We start from the raw sequence: 19,578 nt of genomic DNA, 5'->3' as shown, positions 1-19,578 counted from the left end.
CTAATCCACTATCTTTTATTATATGTTAGAGAGTCATTGATTACTTGCTTTCATCCTCATATAATAGAAATATCTAAATATTACAGTCACAGATTCCACACATATGTAATATCAGAAAACATGAAAGTGAGTTACTTTCTTGTTTTACTAGATTTTTTTTCTTTCAGTAAAGCTAGGAAAATATTACTAATTAATGAGTTTAATTTTCATCATACCTGGTGATTGGCCAGATTCTGAATATTTTAGCACCCAAACACAGGTAGGAATTAAAAATCCGAAGAAGTCAACAATAGGAAAGATGAATTTTAATGGAGCAGATTTCAAAGAACTTGTAAATATTACAAAATATTTCTTATAAAATGTACTATGTAGCATAGAGGATTGCACAAATGGTCAAAGAACACTTCATCAGAAATCATAAGCCTTAAAAATGAGTATCTGGTTGACCAAAGAAAGATCTGTATGAGGAATGGAAATTTGAATGTATTATGAGAATAGGAGAAATTTAAAATAGTATAAAAATAAAAGTTCTAAGAAATAGGGCTTAAAGTTGGATAAGGAGAATCAAAATTAAAAGGCAATTTTTATGAATTTGTTTAACCAAAAGCGACAACAAAAGATAAAATAAAATGTAGCCCATTTTTAATGTGCTACCAGGAGTGTGTACGTTCCACCAGTGCATGAATTTTTGTCTGTTTTATTCCCTGACATATTACATAGAATAGTGCCTTGAACATAGTAGTGATTCAGAAAAAAATTGTTGAGTGAAGGAATAAATGAAATACTTCTTTGCTTTATTTTTCACCTTTATTAAGCAGCGAAATGAACACATGCTTGTAGCCACATAAATGAAACGTAATACAAGTATGTGTGACTTATGGAATCCATTGATACTAAGAAACAAAACAAATTTCATGGAACTCCTCCTGGAAAGGTTTGACTAAAGCCTAAGATCAATTTTTTTTTCTTTTTTTCTTTTTTTTTTTTTTTTTGAGACAATGTTTTATTCCATCACCCAGGCTGAGGTGCAGTGGTGCAACCACATCTCACTGCAGCCTGAAACTCCTGGGCTCAAACGAACCTCTGATCTCAGCTTCCTGAGTAGCTGGTACTCCAGGCATGCGCCACCACACCCACTTAATTTTTAAATTTTTTGTAGAGGCAGGATCTCACCATGTTGCCCAGGCTGGTCTCGAACTGGGCTCAAGTGATCCACCTGCCTCAGCTTCCCAAAGTGCAGGGAGTGCAGTTGTGAGCCACAGTGCCCGGCCCTAAGATCATTTCAATAGCAGGAACTATTTTAACATAATGGCATTACGGGGCCACAGGCTGTTAGTCTTAAGAATTTTTGAGTAAAGACTAGGAGTTAACTATCACACTGATAACTTTCTTAAATGAAGGATGACGCTGGGAACCACAATTAGTAACTCTCTTTTTTGCAGACTTAAAAATGTACAAGGAAGTATTGCCATGAAATCCATGTGTTATTTATCTTTAAAAGTTCAGGGCGTGAGTATTAAGCAACATAGCATCATACAAGAACTGGTCCTATGAGAATATTTTCATCTTTGTTAATAAAGTGTGAAGGAAAAAGGACAGTTATAATTTCAACTTTCTAAGGCTTTTGATTTTCTTCCATATGACATCCTCATCCATAAATTGGGAAAATATCATCTAAACCACACACAGATTTTAATGGTAGCTAAAGGAATAGTGAATTAAATAATTTAGTCATTACATTTTAAATGCCAACAAATCCTGTATAAAGCGTGCTTGAGGTCTGGCCCTTGAAAGATAGGAATTCAGCATAACCTTGGTAAACTACAGAAGTGGTCAGAAATCTTGAAGCCAAGGAGAAAAAAAAATAAACTCTCTAAATACAAAATGTGGAAGAGTTGGCTAGAAACAAATCTGGCAAGGGAAAAATTACAAAATTGAAATAAGTGAAAAGGTAAACATTTACTTTAAAATTCATGCAGAGTGTGGATGAATAAAAATATTTATTTGATAAGAATATACAACAAAAGCACTTTTCAAGGACTATGTATATTTTTGGACTCCAGAGATCTAGGCAAATCTGATGTGAAATGATGAGCTGCAAAGATGGCGAAAAAATAAAAACCAACGTAAGAAAAGATTAAAAGAATAGACATAAAGCAATAGACAATCTTGAAGTGTATGACATGAGGACGTGATCACCAAATGTTGTTCTCTGTACAAAGCACAGAACAAGAGGAGTGGACATAAAGTATTCCATGAGGGATTAGCTATAAGTAAGAATTTCCTGAGAGTGAGAGTTGTGAAACATCAAAATAGGATACTGAGGAAGGTTATGTTGCTCCTTTTCCGGAAGGCCTTAAAAATAGGAGAGGTGGAATCTTTGTGAAACAATTTGGGTATGGTATTATCTGAAGGAGGGAAAAATGATATGACCTTGCATAACTCTTGCCAATATTAATATCCGGTGTTTCTACTCTTACCTTAGATGAATGGAAAATACAAATATGTACTTCTAACCAAAAGAAAGGATTTTTTTTCTCTTTTTTGACACGGCAAAATTTATCATTCTCATAAAGATCCATTTTAAGGCAGTTGAAATTTCCAAGTCCATTCTGGAATTCTCCATAGTAAATTTAGTGAAACACTAAATATTCATATTAGCTAATTTTTTTCAAAGGGACTTGGTAGAGGTTTTGTTATGCTTATTGTTTTTCTATTTCATAAGATATAAAAGACAAATACTGTTATATAATTTTGAAATTTAGAATCCTCAGGATTGTGACCAAATAATAATTTGGTATGTGAACTAGTTACTTGATGGAAATGTCCGCTTTTTTAGCATATAAGAGTAATATGCACACTCTTTCCTTTTCAGAACACTTATTACCGGACCCACAAACAGGCGTGAGGGACACGGACATAAAAATTATCCTAGAGGACACCTCTAGGTGTCCTTTCACTTTGAAAGGCAGTATTTGCCAACAGATTCTTTCTTACTGAATTACGAATCTCAGAGATTTCCTGTTTACCAGAAGTCCTCTTGGAGTGCATGGGATATAGAAGCAGCCATTTTGAGCATTCACTTTGCACCATCAACTGCCTAGCATCTGAAACTGAACTCAGTCTTACATAGGTAGGTAGGTAGAGATAGATAGATAGATGATAGATAGATAGATAGATAGATAGATAGATGATAGATAGATACATAGATAGATACATAGATAGATACATAGATAGATACATAGATAGAGATACAATGTGGCATTGTTGCTTTATGGAGTTTTTGAATGGTTCTGACCTGTTCTCATCAACTACTACAATAACATATATAATTATGTAAGTGAATATAGATGTACCATATATGTACAAATATAGGTACATGGTGTTCTGCCTATGAAAGTAGGAAAAAAGTCTGACAAATGCTGAATATATATATACACACACGATTACTTCCTCATTCTGTAGGCTCTGATAGAGCAAGGCTACACACTACATTGTGAAAAAATTGTCATGTTAACTTCTATAATGCACCAAAATGTGCAGTATTTTCCAACAATTATAAATATATTGCCAATTATGTCAGCTGTTTTTATACAATTAGTATATTTTATTAGGTGTGTGTCTTATAAAGTTGATAGCCATAAAATTCCTTCTAAAATAATGTACCTAAAGAGCTTGAATTGCACAATTAAACTCAGAGCTCTAAAACACAAAGTATTCTGAAGAAGTAGGTAACTGTATAAAATTTTGAAGTGGAAACCTCCCTGTAAATAGAAGGATTTGTAGTAGACCATAATTTGAGGAGATAAGAAGAAAAAGAGCATAACGAGAAGGAAGAAGAGGAGTGGCAATGGGAGGAGGGTGAGGATAATGGCCAGGGTCCTACCAGAGCTGGTTAGCTGTGTTTTAGAAACCTACTCAAGGTACTTTGAAGGAAAGCAAAATGACTGCTTCAAGCTTTGGGGATGAGATATCTGTGTAATTCTCATCTATAACTCTCAGATGAGAATTCTGTGTAATTCTTATCTTCATCATAACTGAAATTGACTCTCCTGACCCATTATCAGGAAGACAACTCTTTTGGTTTCTCTTTCCAGGAATTGTGAAGAATATATACTGATTTATACAGTATACATTTACCTGGTTTTCCTTGTGAACAACCACATTCATTTGTAGAAAGTAGAAAAAAAAAAACAAACCAAAAACAGCTACTGATGATCATCCAGTAAATTATAATAGTAAAGACAAATATCTGACTTACATTCTATTCCCCTGCTGGCACAGGAAAGTAAACTTATTTTTGCCATCAAGAATAAGAAAATGTGGCCGGGCGCGGTGGCTCAAGCCTGTAATCCCAGCACTTTGGGAGGCCGAGACGGGCAGATCACGAGGTTAGGAGATAGAGACCATCCTGGCTAACACGGTGAAACCCCATCTCTACTAAAAATACAAAAAATTAGCCGGGCATGTTGGCGGGCGCCTGTAGTCCCAGCTACTCGGGAGGCTGAGGCAGGAGAATGGCGTGAACCCGGGAAGCGGAGCTTGCAGTGAGCCGAGACCACGCCACTGCACTCCAGCCTGGGTGACAGAGCGAGACTCCGTCTCAAAAAAAAAAGAATAAGAAAATGTGAGATGAGTTGCAGAACACTCGTTTTAAAAATAATTTGTAGATTCCACCAACTCCTGAACATCACATTTTCTACAAAGAATTTTAAGTGTTTTTTTTTGTTTTTTGGAGACGTAGTCTCGCGCTCTCACCCAGGCTGGAGTGCAGTGGCGCGATCTCGGCTCACTGCAAGCTCCGCCTCCCGGGTTCACGCCATTCTCCTGCCTCAGCCTCTCCAAGTAGCTGGGACTACAGGCGCCCGCCAACATGCCCGGCTAATTTTTTGTGTTTTTAGTAGAGGCGGGGTTTCACCGTGTTAGCCAGGATGGTCTCTATCTCCTAACCTCGTGATCCGCCCGCCTCAGCCTCCCAAAGTGCTGGGATTACAAGCGTGAGCCACCGCGCCTGGCCAAGAATTTTAAGTTTTAAGTACTCCCTTGAATATTACTTAGCAGCATAGAGAAGTAACAGAGAATGTGATTCGACTCTCTGAGTGTGAGACTGGATTGATATATTGATCCAATATTGATATATTGATATTGATTATAGCTCTAACAGTAGCTGTGTGACCTTGGGTAAGTTACTTAACCACTCTGTCCTCCAGCCTTCTTTTCTGTAAAATGGAAATTGTAATAGTGCCTTCCTCATAGGCTGTTTTGAGGATTAGAGTTAATATATGTAAAGCTTTTAATACTTTAGTATTTTCCTAGCTATTATGTATTTATTAAACTTCTAAATGTGATTAGTGGTCCAAAGTGCATAATGTAACCTTGGTCTTAACTGTTTATATTGCTTGAGGCTGAGGTGAACATATCTTTCAATATTTTAAAATGTAGAAGAAAGCAATTCTATTTATCCAAACAATAACTTCTCAATTTATTGCTTCTCTAGGATGATACTTTTGTAAGAATAATTCCAACCCTCATTTTTGTTTTGTTTTGTTTTGTTTTCCTCCTTTATTGAATGCATACCATTTAGGAACTTGAAAGGGGGCTTAGAAACTGAACCCGGCTCCCTTTTTATGTCTGAGGATAATGAGACTTAAAGAAGTTGACTGGCCCAAAGATATGCAGCTAGTGAACCCAACTGAGAGTCTGACTCCAAATGGAGCATTCTTTCCACTGTGCAGTATTGCTTTGCGCTTAGTGCTTTGGGGTTTGGAAACAAATTGCACTCTTTAATGGCAAAATAATTTATTAATACTTTTACTTCAAGTGAACAGCAGTTTTCTGCACCTGATCTTGTGTTTGCACTTTTTTTGTAAAACTGAAAAAAAAAAAAGTTTTCCATTGTTTTATCATGTCTTCAGCAATACTGTTGTATTTTCCTTGTGCCAAGCACTGAGCCAAGTATTGGTCTCAAGTATTTCAGCACTGCAGTGTATTCAGTGGTCAGAGGGAAGAAGCTTGTTATTTTCTTTAAAGCTAGCATTTCCAAGGGATACTGAAATATATTGGGAAATAGTCCAGATTCTGGCATTTAGCCTGTAGAAGAATATGAAAAGTCCTATAACAAATAAATCAGTTTTCCAAATATATTTGATTTGATTTCCTGACTTTTTTTTTTTTTTTTTTTTTTTGAGAAACAGCTTGTTAACATATTAGGAACCAGTAATCTCTGGAATCCACTTTGGGGAATGCTAATTTAGGCACTTTGGGATCTCTAAGGAAAGGAAAGTCGTGAGCTTGCCTCCACCCAAGAGTGCTTTCTTTTAGAGTCTAGGTTTGAGAGAATCAGGCTAAAATAGGATCCATTTCAGTGACTTCTGATCTATAGTACATGATCTTTTTTACAGGGGAAGCACTGTAATACTTTCCGTTTAGTGTTATCTGCTGAGGATGACTTGGGCTATCCTTGAAAACAGCCTGGGACAGAATGTGTAGACATGCTGAGATAAGGAGCCTCCTGCTAGGCCTTCGGCCTAGAAACTGTCTCAGCTCACTCTGGGCCAGGGCAACATCCCTCTGCAGTGTGCCTGTCCTTGCCCTGCGTAGATTGTATGGAGGAAACATTTTGCTTGTCTGAGAACACCTCTATTCCTAGCTCTTTGACAGTTTCACTTTCCATATCCCCTCAGTTCCAAACATGTGGAAAAAGAGATAAAGAAAGGTGATGAAATGAAAAAATGGAGTGAGGAATGCTACAAGTAGAGAGGAGAAACTCATATTTCCATGTCTGGTTTGTATGCAGTCATGACTGGGTTTTGGAGGGTGAAGCAAATGTACCCCAGAGGTCATCCTACTAGATAGACAGAGAGGGAGGTGAGAATGCAATGTGAAATATTGGTTAGCACTGAGAAGAAAATCAAATGCAATTTTTTGTTATAATATCTATACCATGATACATTTAGAAAAGAAAAATATAGTTTTTATTTTTAAAAAACTTTCAAATTTATGTTTCTTTTGTAGGGCATTCGATTGATTGTAAATGAAAATCGATAAGTGTTCATTTAGGCTTCATGGTAAATTATGTAACTTACCCTATTTTAAAACTGATAAATTATGTTCACCAAACAGGAAATTAGAAGAAGTGGTTTGGAATAGAGAATCAAATTTATTTACAACTTCCTCCAAAAAAGAGGAGGGAGAATTGAAAATATATACCCCTAATTCCTTAAGGCCTAGGAAATTTTGACCTCTTTCCTTAAAATACTATCATTTGTCATTAGACATTTGTGTTTCACAACCTTAAAAATTAAAGTGGGAGCCTGTTGTCCTTTAATTTTCTATTCATTAGAATTTATAGTCCTTCCTTTTTTTTTTTTTTTTTTTTTTTTTTAAGAGAGAGTTTCTCTCTTGTTGCCCAGGCTGGAGTGCAATGGCGCAACCTCAGCTCATTGCAACCTCTGCTTCCCGGGTTAAAGCGATTCTCCTCTCTCAGCCTCCCGAGCAGCTGGGATTACAGGCACCCACCACCACACCTGGCTAACTTTTTGTATTTTTAGTAGAGACGGGGTTTCACCATGTAGGCTAGGCTGGTCTCGAACTCCTGAGCTCAGGTGATCCACACGCCTCGGCCTCCCAAAGTGCTGGGATTACAGGCGTGAGCCACTGCGCCAGGCCTGTATTTTTTTCTTAAAAACGCTTTCATTTAAAATACTAGATAATTCAATTTGTCTATTCATTCCAAGTTGGAAATTAATCTGTTTGGCTTGAGGCTACACAGCTTACTCTATAGGTGGGGATGTCCAAAGATACATGAATATTTCCAATACCGTGAGACACTGGGATTTTCAAATATTGCTGACATCTTAATCAAAGCTCTGCTGATTACTTGGGAATTGGGTCCTTTGAGAGATGAAATAAATCAACCTAGCCCACTGACAAGTTACATTAGTAAGGTTGTAAGATTGTATATTTCTCAAATTTTAAAAAGTGTGATTTTTATATAATTCTATATTTTACACTTGCAGAAATTTTGCATTGTATTTATCAGATTCTTCATGGTGTTATCCATAGTTAGCATTGTGAAATGAAAAGAGCTGTTTCAACCAGTGGCGATTGCCATCATGAAATACTCACATTTCAAGGGAAGAGGGATGCTTTTGGACTCAATTGATGTCAATTTAGAAACATTTTGCATTATGCTATATTTTTAGAGCTTCAAAGTATTTATAATTTTTATAAATTATATAATATCAAAGTGAAGGAAGCAAGTTTACACAATTAGTGTATGAAATTGAGTTGTATCCATCTGAATTTTTACAAATGAGTGTGTTTTTTTCTTTTATTTGAGCCTCACAACCTCATAATAGAATGTGTATGTTGTTACTATTCCCACTCTATAGAGGAAGTCTGGGGTTTAGAAAACTATGACTTGGCCAGGCTTGTACCACCAGTGACAGGCACAGTGACGGAGTATTCATCCTCCAAATAATGTCTGACTCCATCGTGGATTAGGGCTTTCCTCGAACGTCATCTCCTCAAATAACACCTCCCTATAAATCAGCCCAATAGATACCCACCTCTGCCCTTCTCCACTTCATCACTCCTTGGTCCATTCCACTGAGATACTTTCTCTATAGCACTTCTTTATCTAAAATCATCATACTGGTGCACTTGTGCATTGCCCTTTTTCCCCTTAGAACGTAAGCTTCATGAAGACCGAGACCTTCTGTTTTGTTTTCAGTGGTGTCCCTCACACGTAGCATCATGCTTGACAACTTCATGTCTCTGTGACTAATGATTGAATTTTGTCACTGATATCTGTGATATTAAGCATCATGATTTTGGCTCATGGTATACCCCATTACAGTGATTTAGCAGGGTTCGATTCCCATGTAGTCCAACCTGAAATATACAATCAGAATACACCAAGTATGTTACATGTAATTGGTCTGCTCCAAAGCTGTGGCAGGTAGCATGGACTGCATCCTGTTAGAGGACCTGAACTCCATGTGTGTGCCTTAATCTCATTTCTGACATTTAACTGTCACCCTTCCTGCCCACCACCCTGAGAAAAGTTCTGAAGTATTCGAACAGTGTGTTACACAGGCCCAGCATGTTTTACAGTGAGCCAGGGCAGTCATGGAGAGGCCTCTTGTTCTGGAGTTTTGCACAGATAAAGGGAGGATATAGTTTTGAGAGGAATGCTATAACTACAAAGTGCATCCTGAAGGCCATTTAGCTCACAATGAAGGTCTGTGTTTTAAAATAGTACTATAACAAAGTAACTACAGAGTTTTGGCAAGGGCTTCAACTATTTATAGAACTAAGTAAGACATAGTAAATAGTGCCACAGTACCCAGTTCTCCCTTGCCATAACCCCAAACTTATAAGAAGCACTATAATTATATTTTTCTACTTAAAAAAAATCATAGTAGCCATTATCAGTTTAACCATACGGAAGCTCAGGCTGAGATTTCTTTTTTAAATGCATAGTTTTGATTTTCAGCAGCTGCACTGGGTCTTTAATCATATATTATCTTTATGAAGCCTTTTTCTAACATATGTTAATTGGCTGTTTTCTGTGACAAATTATGAGCTCTTACTTTGATGAGGTTCAATTGCAATCATGTTGGAGTCGAGTACGTAGAGTTTCCACCCCTGCTGGCTCCTCAAACCACTACAAACATCCGCACGTCACTACAGTGCTGAGTAATGGCAGGATTTGGGCTGGCTGATTTCTCTACAGATTTTTTTTTCCACAGGATATTTTCAGCTTCTTTGTACTAAATCTGTTGCAGGGTTTGCCCTTTTTAGCAGAAGCATGCTCTAAAATTAACATCAAATCTTATTGGAGATTACTATAATACATGAGAAATATTTCATAATTCAACATCCAGTGTCTGTTCTGCTTTGCTAAAATTTTAGTACATTTATTACACATTTTTAAAAGTCAGTCAGTTGTAAGGCTGGTAAGTATTTTCTAGATCATCAGCATTTTGTAACAAATATTTTGAATTTTCCTCTTTTGAGAGGGATACAGTTATTAAGTGAATAGATGATCAGGTATATATTTAATTATCATAAAGAAAATGCACATAATGTTTTTCCTGGCATTACCAAATATATCACTGTGTTAAAAATTCCATTGTATTTTCGTTTTTCCTTGCAGTTACATCTGTTGGTCGAGTCATAAGAACAATTACATGTTCCATCAAGGCTAATGTCCTATAAGATGCATAGCATGCATTTCAATTCTCTAACAGTTTTTAATGTATGATTAGGATGAACAGATATGTTCTAATCCATCTGCTCTGAGAACTGTGACAGATAGCCTGCATCAAATACCAGCAGATGATCAGTGATAGCCATAATTAGCATAGATATAAAAATACAGTGTATTTGTTTATATTCACAAGAAAGTAGGGTAATTGATTAAAGCCTTCAGAACCTGTGTCAGACACCAACCATAGTGGGATTAATTTAACTGTTTCCGCTTTGACATCTAAAGTATGCTAGGTAAACTGCTGCAGTTGTTCAAAATCTAAATCTATGGATCAAATTTTCATACAGGTATTAGACTTTAGAATCAGATGAGCCAGATGTGAATAGGAGCTACTCCTCCTCATGAGGCTGTTTTTAATCAGTCATTTCCCTGGAGTAGCACACAATCAATGAGCTCTAAATCCTGAGGCTACCTGCGCTTGTAGGAAGGCCTGGGAACATCATTACAGAACTTACAATTGAGCACATGTGAAAAAATTAGAGCAGAAATTAAGGGTAAGAAAGGTTAACTTCAGAAGTCTTACTTTGGTACTGCTTTTTTAGAGGGAGGTAAAGAGATAATTTCAAATGTTAAAAAAAAATAGAATATTAAGCCCAACTTCTGAATGCAGAGAATTTCTATTAAAAGATCATTATAAGCAAGCCAAATAAAAGTTATTATTGATTTATGTTAGCTAGAACTATTTAAACACGTGTATTATTTCGAGAATGTACATGTGGGTCAATTTCAGGATGAGTAAATAAATGTAAAGATTCTTTTTCGCTAGTACCTCTGCAGCTATATAGAATGGCTGCAGAAGTCCTATGTGATATTTCGGTGTGCAGTCAATTGACACACTGTCTTGAGCTAATAATGTACATAAGGAAACTTATTTCCACTTGATAAGACACATGCTTAACTGGCTTTAAGAAAATAAACCAAGGTAAAGAACAATGTGTGAATGAAACAGAGAACTTGGCACTTGATTGTATGGAAGCCCATGAGCCATGTGGTTTAATTGGGGCCAGTTGGGATCATTTAATGATTGCTGTCAGAAGATCAGATTTAATTCTCCTTATAAGAAGACCACAGTGGGATAGAGTTAAACAAATTGTCATCAGAGGTTTCAGATGAACAAAGCCTTAATTAGGTTGATTAGGATGCTGTAAAAGAGATGAAGAGAAATAGAAAAATTGATGAATCACTGAGTTCCATGTTGAGCCACATATAATAGCAATATCATATATATTTTGAGAGATAGTATTATAGCATTTTGAACATCACATATTTTAGCATGTAAAGTTTCTATGTAAACTTTCTAAATGTGTAAGGTTTAGAGATAAAAATAAATGACATTCCACTTAAATAACAGATGATTTATCTAGCATTTTCTCTTTAATGCACAACAAAAACATTGGCAGAGGGACAATGGTATTTCTTCCCATTTCAAGGTCATCTTCAAATGTTAAGTAAATTGGAAAATAAATAATGAAAGAAGCAAATTATTTTCAAGGACATAATTTTCAATCATTTAACATAATATTTGAATGCAGAGTAAAATAAAGCTTTTACTGAGAACGTCCTTTTAGGCATTCACAGCACAATCTTAATAATATTGTGATTATTTACTGGTGATAATACTCAAGACAACTCAGGTGTCTTAAAATGTACTCTTAACTGTTTTATTTACACATTTCGACAGACTAAAATGTGTTTTTCCATGTGCTGTGCACACATGTGCACACATGCACAAATGTATCAGTAAGACTGAAAAATGTGTTCAACACTTATAGGCATATGAGAGAAATATTTTTAGAGTATTTCCATTTTAATCATGAAATATGATATATTAAAGGTGAAGAATATAACGAACATAGTTTTTTTTCTAACAGGATCATGAGATGCCTGGGAATTTAGATGTTTTTATCATAATAACATGAAAATGTATAATAGCAACATCTCCCACTTCTAGCCTAGCTTGCTTTACAGACTATTTTGTTTCACTGATGTTGATGTTGTACAGTGCTTAACTTGCTTTGTTCAATAACAGCAACAAAAATCCAGCTGCATGTGCTTACTGAGAGGTTATGGCTGGGGAACAGAACACAATCTGTGATGCTAAATTGTAGCTCTTGCTTTGTGATAAGACAGTGCAGGCTTTACCTTTGTGGTGAGCCCTACCACATCACTCAGAGGCCTTTGAAAGAAAACATGGTGGCTGCACTGTTGTGAAAAATTAGAAAAACAAAGACATGATAGAACCCTGAATTAATTACCTAATATGATGTGGAAAGACTAAAAGCTGTGGTAGGGTTGGATAGCACAAGGTTCTTCACATATTTAGACCATTTGGAGTTTATTTTGGCATGGGAATAGAGAACGCTGTTTTAGCTGCAGTGTGAAAAAAGTGTCCAAGGCAAAATAGACCATGGATAACTATGACAGGGAGACTGTGCTTCCCTCACAGTTATTAAATTGTTTATAATGCAATACAATTGTATAAAGGTATGTGTCTCCTAAATTCTGGAACTGTGTAAATAAAATGATTTATGTCAGGGATAATGGCAGGTTAGGCCCACTTATTAAATTAATTGCAGGGGTTTTGAAAACGAGTTCCTTTTTAGCCTTATTATATTTCTGACATACATTTCATCTCTTTTTGTCCTTGGGGAAAGATATTAAAGTAGGACTAGAAGCATTAATGTAGAGTTTTCAGCAGCCGTGGTCATTGGGAAAATTGATATATTTCCCTAGTTATTTCCACTTTTGCAGCCCGAAGCTCTTCCGTAGCTGATACATAAGAGAAACTTCTTAATTTTTTTAACACTGTAAATTTATTCTTCATTTGGTGATTATTGTTACAGGATAAATGAGGCATTATCTGTTAGAATTGCTAATCATTGGCTTTGGAAAGTGAGATCTTCATGGTAAATGTAAGGACTACCCTATTCACTTGATAGCATTACTATATGACAGGACTTTCACTTTATGCCTTCAAACAGAAGCAATCATACGAGCAGTAGGCCGTGTTCCCAGTACTACTGTGTACCCAGGATTCACATATAGTACCACATCTTATGATCATAACCATCCTACAAATGAAATTTTTTTTTTCCCAGTTATGGGTAGGGCAAGGAAACAACAGTTCCGAGGGATTAAATAATCAGTCAGGAGTCACACAGTGTCCAAGTATCAAGCTAGAATTCCAACCCATTGATTTGGGTTCTTTCTGACCCCAAAATCGATTTAACTTCCAATTCTCAGTATAAATTATTCTAATTCCACATAGGAGATGCTATATAAATGTGATGAAATATTAAGTGAGGTTATCAACCTGCTTCTATATAAGCAAAAATAGTATAATATTTTTAGTAGTAGTCATTAAAAGTAGAAGCTGAAGAAAAGAAAATACATCAGTTGAGAGATACACGTCTTAACCAATTGTCAATCAACTAATAGTCATTAGCTCTTTCTATATGTTCGACACTAGGGTATATATTGTGGATAAAAAGGTGAAACAAACAAATATAACATGTTGAGGAAGACAAGCAAACATACAGTTTCAATTGTTGCAAGTGCTACAAAGGAGAAGGACTCAGTGCTTAGATCTTATGAGAGGGAAATTCGATGTCATTAGGAGGGCGTGGAGTACTTCCTGAGGAGGTGAAACTGAAGCTGAGACAGAAGGGAGGAGAAGTTAAGGAGGTACAAAAGGAAAGGAGGAACATCCAGGCAGAAAGAATTGCATAGTACACAAAGGCCTAGTGGCAGGAAGGAGCATGGCAGACATGAGGAACTGGAAAAGATGGTCAACATTATTTGTATATGTGGTACTATGTTACTGAGACTTGAAGATGATTTGAAATTCATCATATTGATATTAAATTGGAATAAATTAGGAAAATAAATTGGCTTATGCCATGATGGTATTTATCTAGTGGAAAAGAATAGCTGTTCTTTTATTACCCTTAGAAGAATGAGTCTTGGATATGTGATTTGGAAACAAACTCAGATTGCACTCATAGCTAAGGTAATGGTACATTTATAAAATACATGGTAAGCTTAGAGTGAAATGGAGCAACTTTCAAGGCCAAAGAAATACTCCCCAACTCAAGACATCATGCGGTCAAGCATCAATAGGAGTAGTAATTTGGTTATACCTTTTGAAGTTCAGAATAGCTCTTAATGGAAAAAAAGTAAAAGTTCTGCCTGTTCCTTTTAACCAAAATATAATTGCATACTTCATATATTTTTTCAAACAAATCACAAAATAGAAACCTAAATGTAACTAGATGTAACATATTGAGCAAAGTTTTCCACTTAAAAAGATAATGAATCATTTAATTATTTGATTTAGCAATACCAGGCTTGCAGCAACTGTGCTTATGATCATTTTTGCCCCTTACGATGTATCCAGCTTGTATTAATTTAACAGTATTATTTAGTGTTGTGTGATAGAGTGTGCTCAGTTTTCAGCTTTGAGTTTTTACAAAACATTATTTGAGGATGCTAGTGTTAGTGAAAATGTAAGTCAATCAAAAAGATCTGCTAATATGAATCAAAGAAAATCAGAATTTTTTTTGAAAATTGACATCACATATTTCAATGTTTTACCATTATTCATAGGCTGTTTTTATTTAAGTGACTGCATTGTACTTATTGCAGCAAAATACATGCTTTGCAAAGATAAGTTTAGCAGAAGAGAATTAATTTCTTCCCACATCTTTTAATGTGGCATGGCAGTTTCACTCTAAGATCAAAACACATAACTGAAGGTTATGTTTAACTTCTAAATCAAAGTGTTGTGGGAAGATGATTGAAATCTGATGATGACTCAGATATACTTGATATGTGGTTTTCTTCCTACAGAAACCTTATGTAGAATGCCATTTCCATGTTAGAAAGAACCTAATAGTGAGGAGATTAAATAGTTTCACTATAGATGCAAAGTTTGTGTTATTTACTTTGGTTCCTAGTTTGAATTTTTTTAAAGAACCTCGAGAGCCTCAATAACCATAAGAATCTTTTCCCCCTCAGTATATCTTTTTTTTTTAATGTGGGAGCAAACAAATGATTAGCATATTTTACCAGCATGCATTAATTTTTTTTTTTGCGGGTTTTCATAATTCTTTTTTTTTAACCAAAAGTTTTAATGTATCTATTTTGGTTCTTTGCTTGCATATAATTTTTCATTTGCCTCAAAGGGTAAATTCCAATTATATGACTGCATTAACTGTGTAAGATGACTTTTGTAAAGCCTGGTAAACAATAATTGAGATATATCTGCTATTTCAATGAAGTCAATGTGTTTGTTTTCTTATTTTCATTTCTTAAAGCAATCATAATAAAACACTAACCTAGAGCTGACATGAATTTTTCTCAGGTGTTTTAAAGATGGAAATTAAAAATCACGCCCCAGGTCTGAATTGTCCTCATTGTCCCTTATCTGAACCTCTCCAAGGCCTCTGTGTGTGGGGTGTGCAGCACAGCACACTCAGACGGTTCTGCTCAGAGAAGGAAGTGGAGAGTTTTGGTTCCCATTTTACACTTCTGGAACAGTTTAGGGAAGGAAGCACCTTTACACCTTTTATTGTTCGTGGTTGCTGACATCATATCCTTCCCTGACCAGTCTGTGTGCGTGTTTCCTGCCATTCTGTCAAAATTCTTCTGTGCTACTGGGAGAGATTTGTAGGAGGGAAGAAGGGAGGAAGAGGGCAAGAAAGAGTGAGGGAGGGAGGAGGGAAATGGAGGGGGGAGGTATGTGTCACTCAAGGGAACTTGTTTGTAAATGAGATAGCCCAGTGGGAGAATGATCTTTCGCATCTGTCCAGAAGAAATTCTTCTCGACTTGGGTCTCAAACCACTTTGCCTTCATCTGCCTGCTTATGCCAAACTCAAAATGAACAGAAGCCTGCCATAATGAAGTTCCCCTTTTTAGTAAGCAGCCTCGTTTTAGTTTTCTTTTATCTGGGTTGGCATTTTTTCTTTAGAAAAAAAAAATGCAGAAGACTGTAACTCTATAGAGTGTAACTATAGTAGAGCATTTCTTTTTCTTTTTTTTAAATTAGTGATTATTTTTATGTAGCTCTGTCATTTTCAAAGAATGCTTCTTTCCTGTGGAAAAAAGTAGCGGCAAGGCTGTTGGAATTATTTTAAGCTTATGGTTCATTGTACATAATGAAAGTTCTCAGCATAACTTGAAATTTTACTACATGTAGGCTAGCTATTATATTCCTTTTTCATATACACACAAAACAGTTTTACATATTACTAAAGTTAAATAATCTCTTTCTTTGCCTCTCTACGCCTCCTACAAATTGATACTTGAAGCTGACCTTATAATATAGTTTTTGCATAAAAATTAGGTTAGAGAAAATGTTGTGCTAAGAAAACAATGCGTGAGCTATTGTTGACCTTCCTAATTCTTTAAATTTTTAGTGACAGCCTTGAAATGTGGTGACCCATAATCAAATGTTCTAAACCACGTTTCATGATAGACTTTACTTCATGACCAGTTACTTAGTGTCATCATCACCACATATTACTCTGCACGTGTACTTCATACTAAATTTTGCATTTTAGAAATGTTCTGAAGGCAATACCTCAAGAAATATTTATTTATACAGAAAACAAAAGTTTAGTTCTATTGAAATTTAAACTTGCTTCTCTCTACATTGCTTTGCATATTTCAAAAAAAATATATTCAATGGCATTTTTATCGACCACTTATATATACATAGATACATACACACATTCTCTTTGGCAAAATTTTTTTCCAGCATGTTTTAAGAAATTTTTTTTAAAGTCCTTGCTCTGCTCTTTTTAAAAATGGTCTCATTCAAAGTTGTGAAATATGGGGTGATGATATGGAGAAACTCTCCTAAGTTTGGTTCGTCAGGAACTCTCTCTGTCTTTCTGAGACTTTTCTCCAAGGATGTTTTGCTGCTTGTTTGGTTATTTGTATTTTGAAATCAGGATCTGTAGATGTTCCTGTCTCTTCTGCCTTATCACCACACTCTAATCTGCTCACCCTGACCTTCCACCTTGAAGTGAATAAGCGCTTAGGCAGGCATAGTCCTGTAAGCCGATAGTACCACCGGCCTCAGCTAAATGAAAGGAAAGGAAATTGTCCTTATGCATTGCTGTGGATTCATGGATTGGCTTTCTGTGGTAGAGAAAGCTTGTTTATATCTTTGGGGTCTTAAACATGCATGGGAAACACCATTCTAACATGCTGCTTGCTTCTAAGGTAAGACTATAGGAAACACAGGAAAGTTGCCCCATTGAGTGACATTTAAGACTTTTTCTAAAAATAGTCGGACAGTGTCTAGCAACATCAAATTTATGATGCAATTATGCTTTGTGGGTTTTTCATATTTTAATGTGATTTCAGTATGTTATAACTATTTTTATGTGTATTTTTCAAATGTGTGTTACTTCTATAACTCTTTAAAATTTTGAACCACCTCCAACATTTAAAATTACAGCTGGAGCAATAGTTTTTGATGAGCACTGCGTGGTCATAATGTTACTCAACATACATATTGTGAGAGGCAGAACTGAGCTGCAGTTTAGTAGAGAGGTGTGGGGCAAAAGAGAATGGATAGTCTTAGTATTTAAGCAGCACTTAATCCACCAGAACTAATTATATCATAATAGCTTCTGCAATTAAATAATCACCAAAAACTAAAAAAAAATACCCAAGGTGATAAATAATTTAGAAGTTAAATTAAAGAAATCAGAAGACAGCTAGTGGTCAGACCGAATGTGTAACGGCCTTCCTGTTCCAAGAACTTTGAATTGGAGCCAAACAATCTATTAAATAGCCAGGACATTGGCTTAGCATTACATAATACATGTGGGAATTTATCAGGTCCGTTGTCAGACACCAGCTAAAATAAACAGGGAAATTCTGAGCAGTGTGTAAAGTTGTTGCATTCATTGACCTAAAACGAAGTAGAATAATTGGAGCTGTTGCTTGAAGAAACCATTGTGGAATGCTTTCTTGTTAACTTTCACATTTCAGAGCAATTAACGTCCGTTGTGTTCAAATATTTTCGGATGTAATTTAAAACCAAGTAAAGTATATACTTTTAATATTCTGGGTTTCTTGGGCTTGTCTCATGTTATTGATGATCATTTCTCTGATTTTAATTCATGACCCAGAGATCTCCAGTATGTAATATGGAGCTTCTGCAATTTTTTATCTTACTCCACAAAGACATGTCTGTTTCTAAATATTTAAATTTAAAGGAAGGATGGCTTGTTATAAAAAAATATGGCTATAAATTGAAGAATAATCTTAATTTTGCACCACTTATTTTCCATCAGTGCTTATCTTTTTTGATTCTTGTTATCTAAGATGTAGTTTAAGGGCTTTCAAAAAGAAAAAATCTCACTGCTGATAGATGCTTGTAATCTAAGATTAAATATTCCGTATTATTTTTACGGTGTTCTCACAGCAATAATTTTTTTAAAGTAAGATTAAAAGATTTAGATTTAAATTAGTTGACATTTACATATATCAAATAGCACTTTCATAATCGTCCATCCTATTTGCATAATGAGGGACGTTATCACCTCTGCTGTCAAAACAGGAGATTGTTTTCCCTTCAGAAATGAATTAGCTGCCCTACTTAGCATACACAGGTACATAAAGGTTCATTAACTCTCTGATTTAGGTAATTTTTCATAACAGAAGGGTGAAATTGTCACTTAATTTCATTAAAAAGATTAGGAAACTTTTTACAAAAAAAATACATTTCAAGTGTTAGTCTTTAAAAAAGTATAGTTTGCATCATTTAAATGACTTGTTAAATTACTTATGAGATCATTTTAATTGTTAAAAAATAAAACATCCTACTTGATCTGCTCCTGTCTGTGATATACCATATACTTTTAACAAAAGTTATTTTTATTCATTTTATTGCTTTAGCTTCATATAGTTTATTTCCTTGGTAAAATTAGAATATGACAGTTCTTATGAAACTGACTTGCTGTTAGAGTGGTATTTAATTTTTCTTTTTTGTTCAGCAGGAACGAATGCAGGAATTTGGGAACTGAGCTGTGCAAGTGCTGAAGAAGGAGATTTGTTTGGAGGAAACAGGAAAGAGAAAGAAAAGGAAGGAAAAAATACATAATTTCAGGGACGAGAGAGAGAAGAAAAACGGGGACTATGGGGAGAAAAAAGATTCAGATTACGAGGATTATGGATGAACGTAACAGACAGGTGAGTGGAGTAAACGTTTTTTGTATCATTATTTATTAATTATATTTTCTCCACATATGTTAAGGGTACAGAAAATATCTTGAATCTGTAAACA

At 35.4% G+C, this 19,578-nt stretch overlaps 1 protein-coding gene across 16 annotated transcripts in view; it reads left to right on the top strand.

Annotated features, from left to right (window-relative positions):
- The window catches only part of MEF2C (myocyte enhancer factor 2C), a 170,004-nt gene that overhangs the window by 46,030 nt on the left and 104,396 nt on the right, over positions 1-19,578 (top strand). For 7 of the 16 annotated variants that reach the window (XM_030816675.1, XM_030816638.1, XM_030816699.1 and 4 more), the window contains one exon: positions 19,292-19,484. In XM_030816675.1, coding sequence (XP_030672535.1) covers positions 19,431-19,484 — 54 coding nt within the window. In that variant the 5' untranslated portion in view covers positions 19,292-19,430. Of the gene's footprint in view, positions 1-15,909; positions 16,193-19,288; positions 19,485-19,578 lie in introns of those variants that run through there. The other 9 variants (XM_030816631.1, XM_030816646.1, XM_030816690.1 and 6 more) reach the window with 3 other exon arrangements.

The sequence above is a fragment of the Nomascus leucogenys genome, chromosome 2, assembly GCF_006542625.1.
Source record: "Nomascus leucogenys isolate Asia chromosome 2, Asia_NLE_v1, whole genome shotgun sequence".
Classification (NCBI taxonomy): domain Eukaryota; kingdom Metazoa; phylum Chordata; class Mammalia; order Primates; family Hylobatidae; genus Nomascus; species Nomascus leucogenys.
This window is presented reverse-complemented; position numbering and strand designations above follow the sequence as displayed.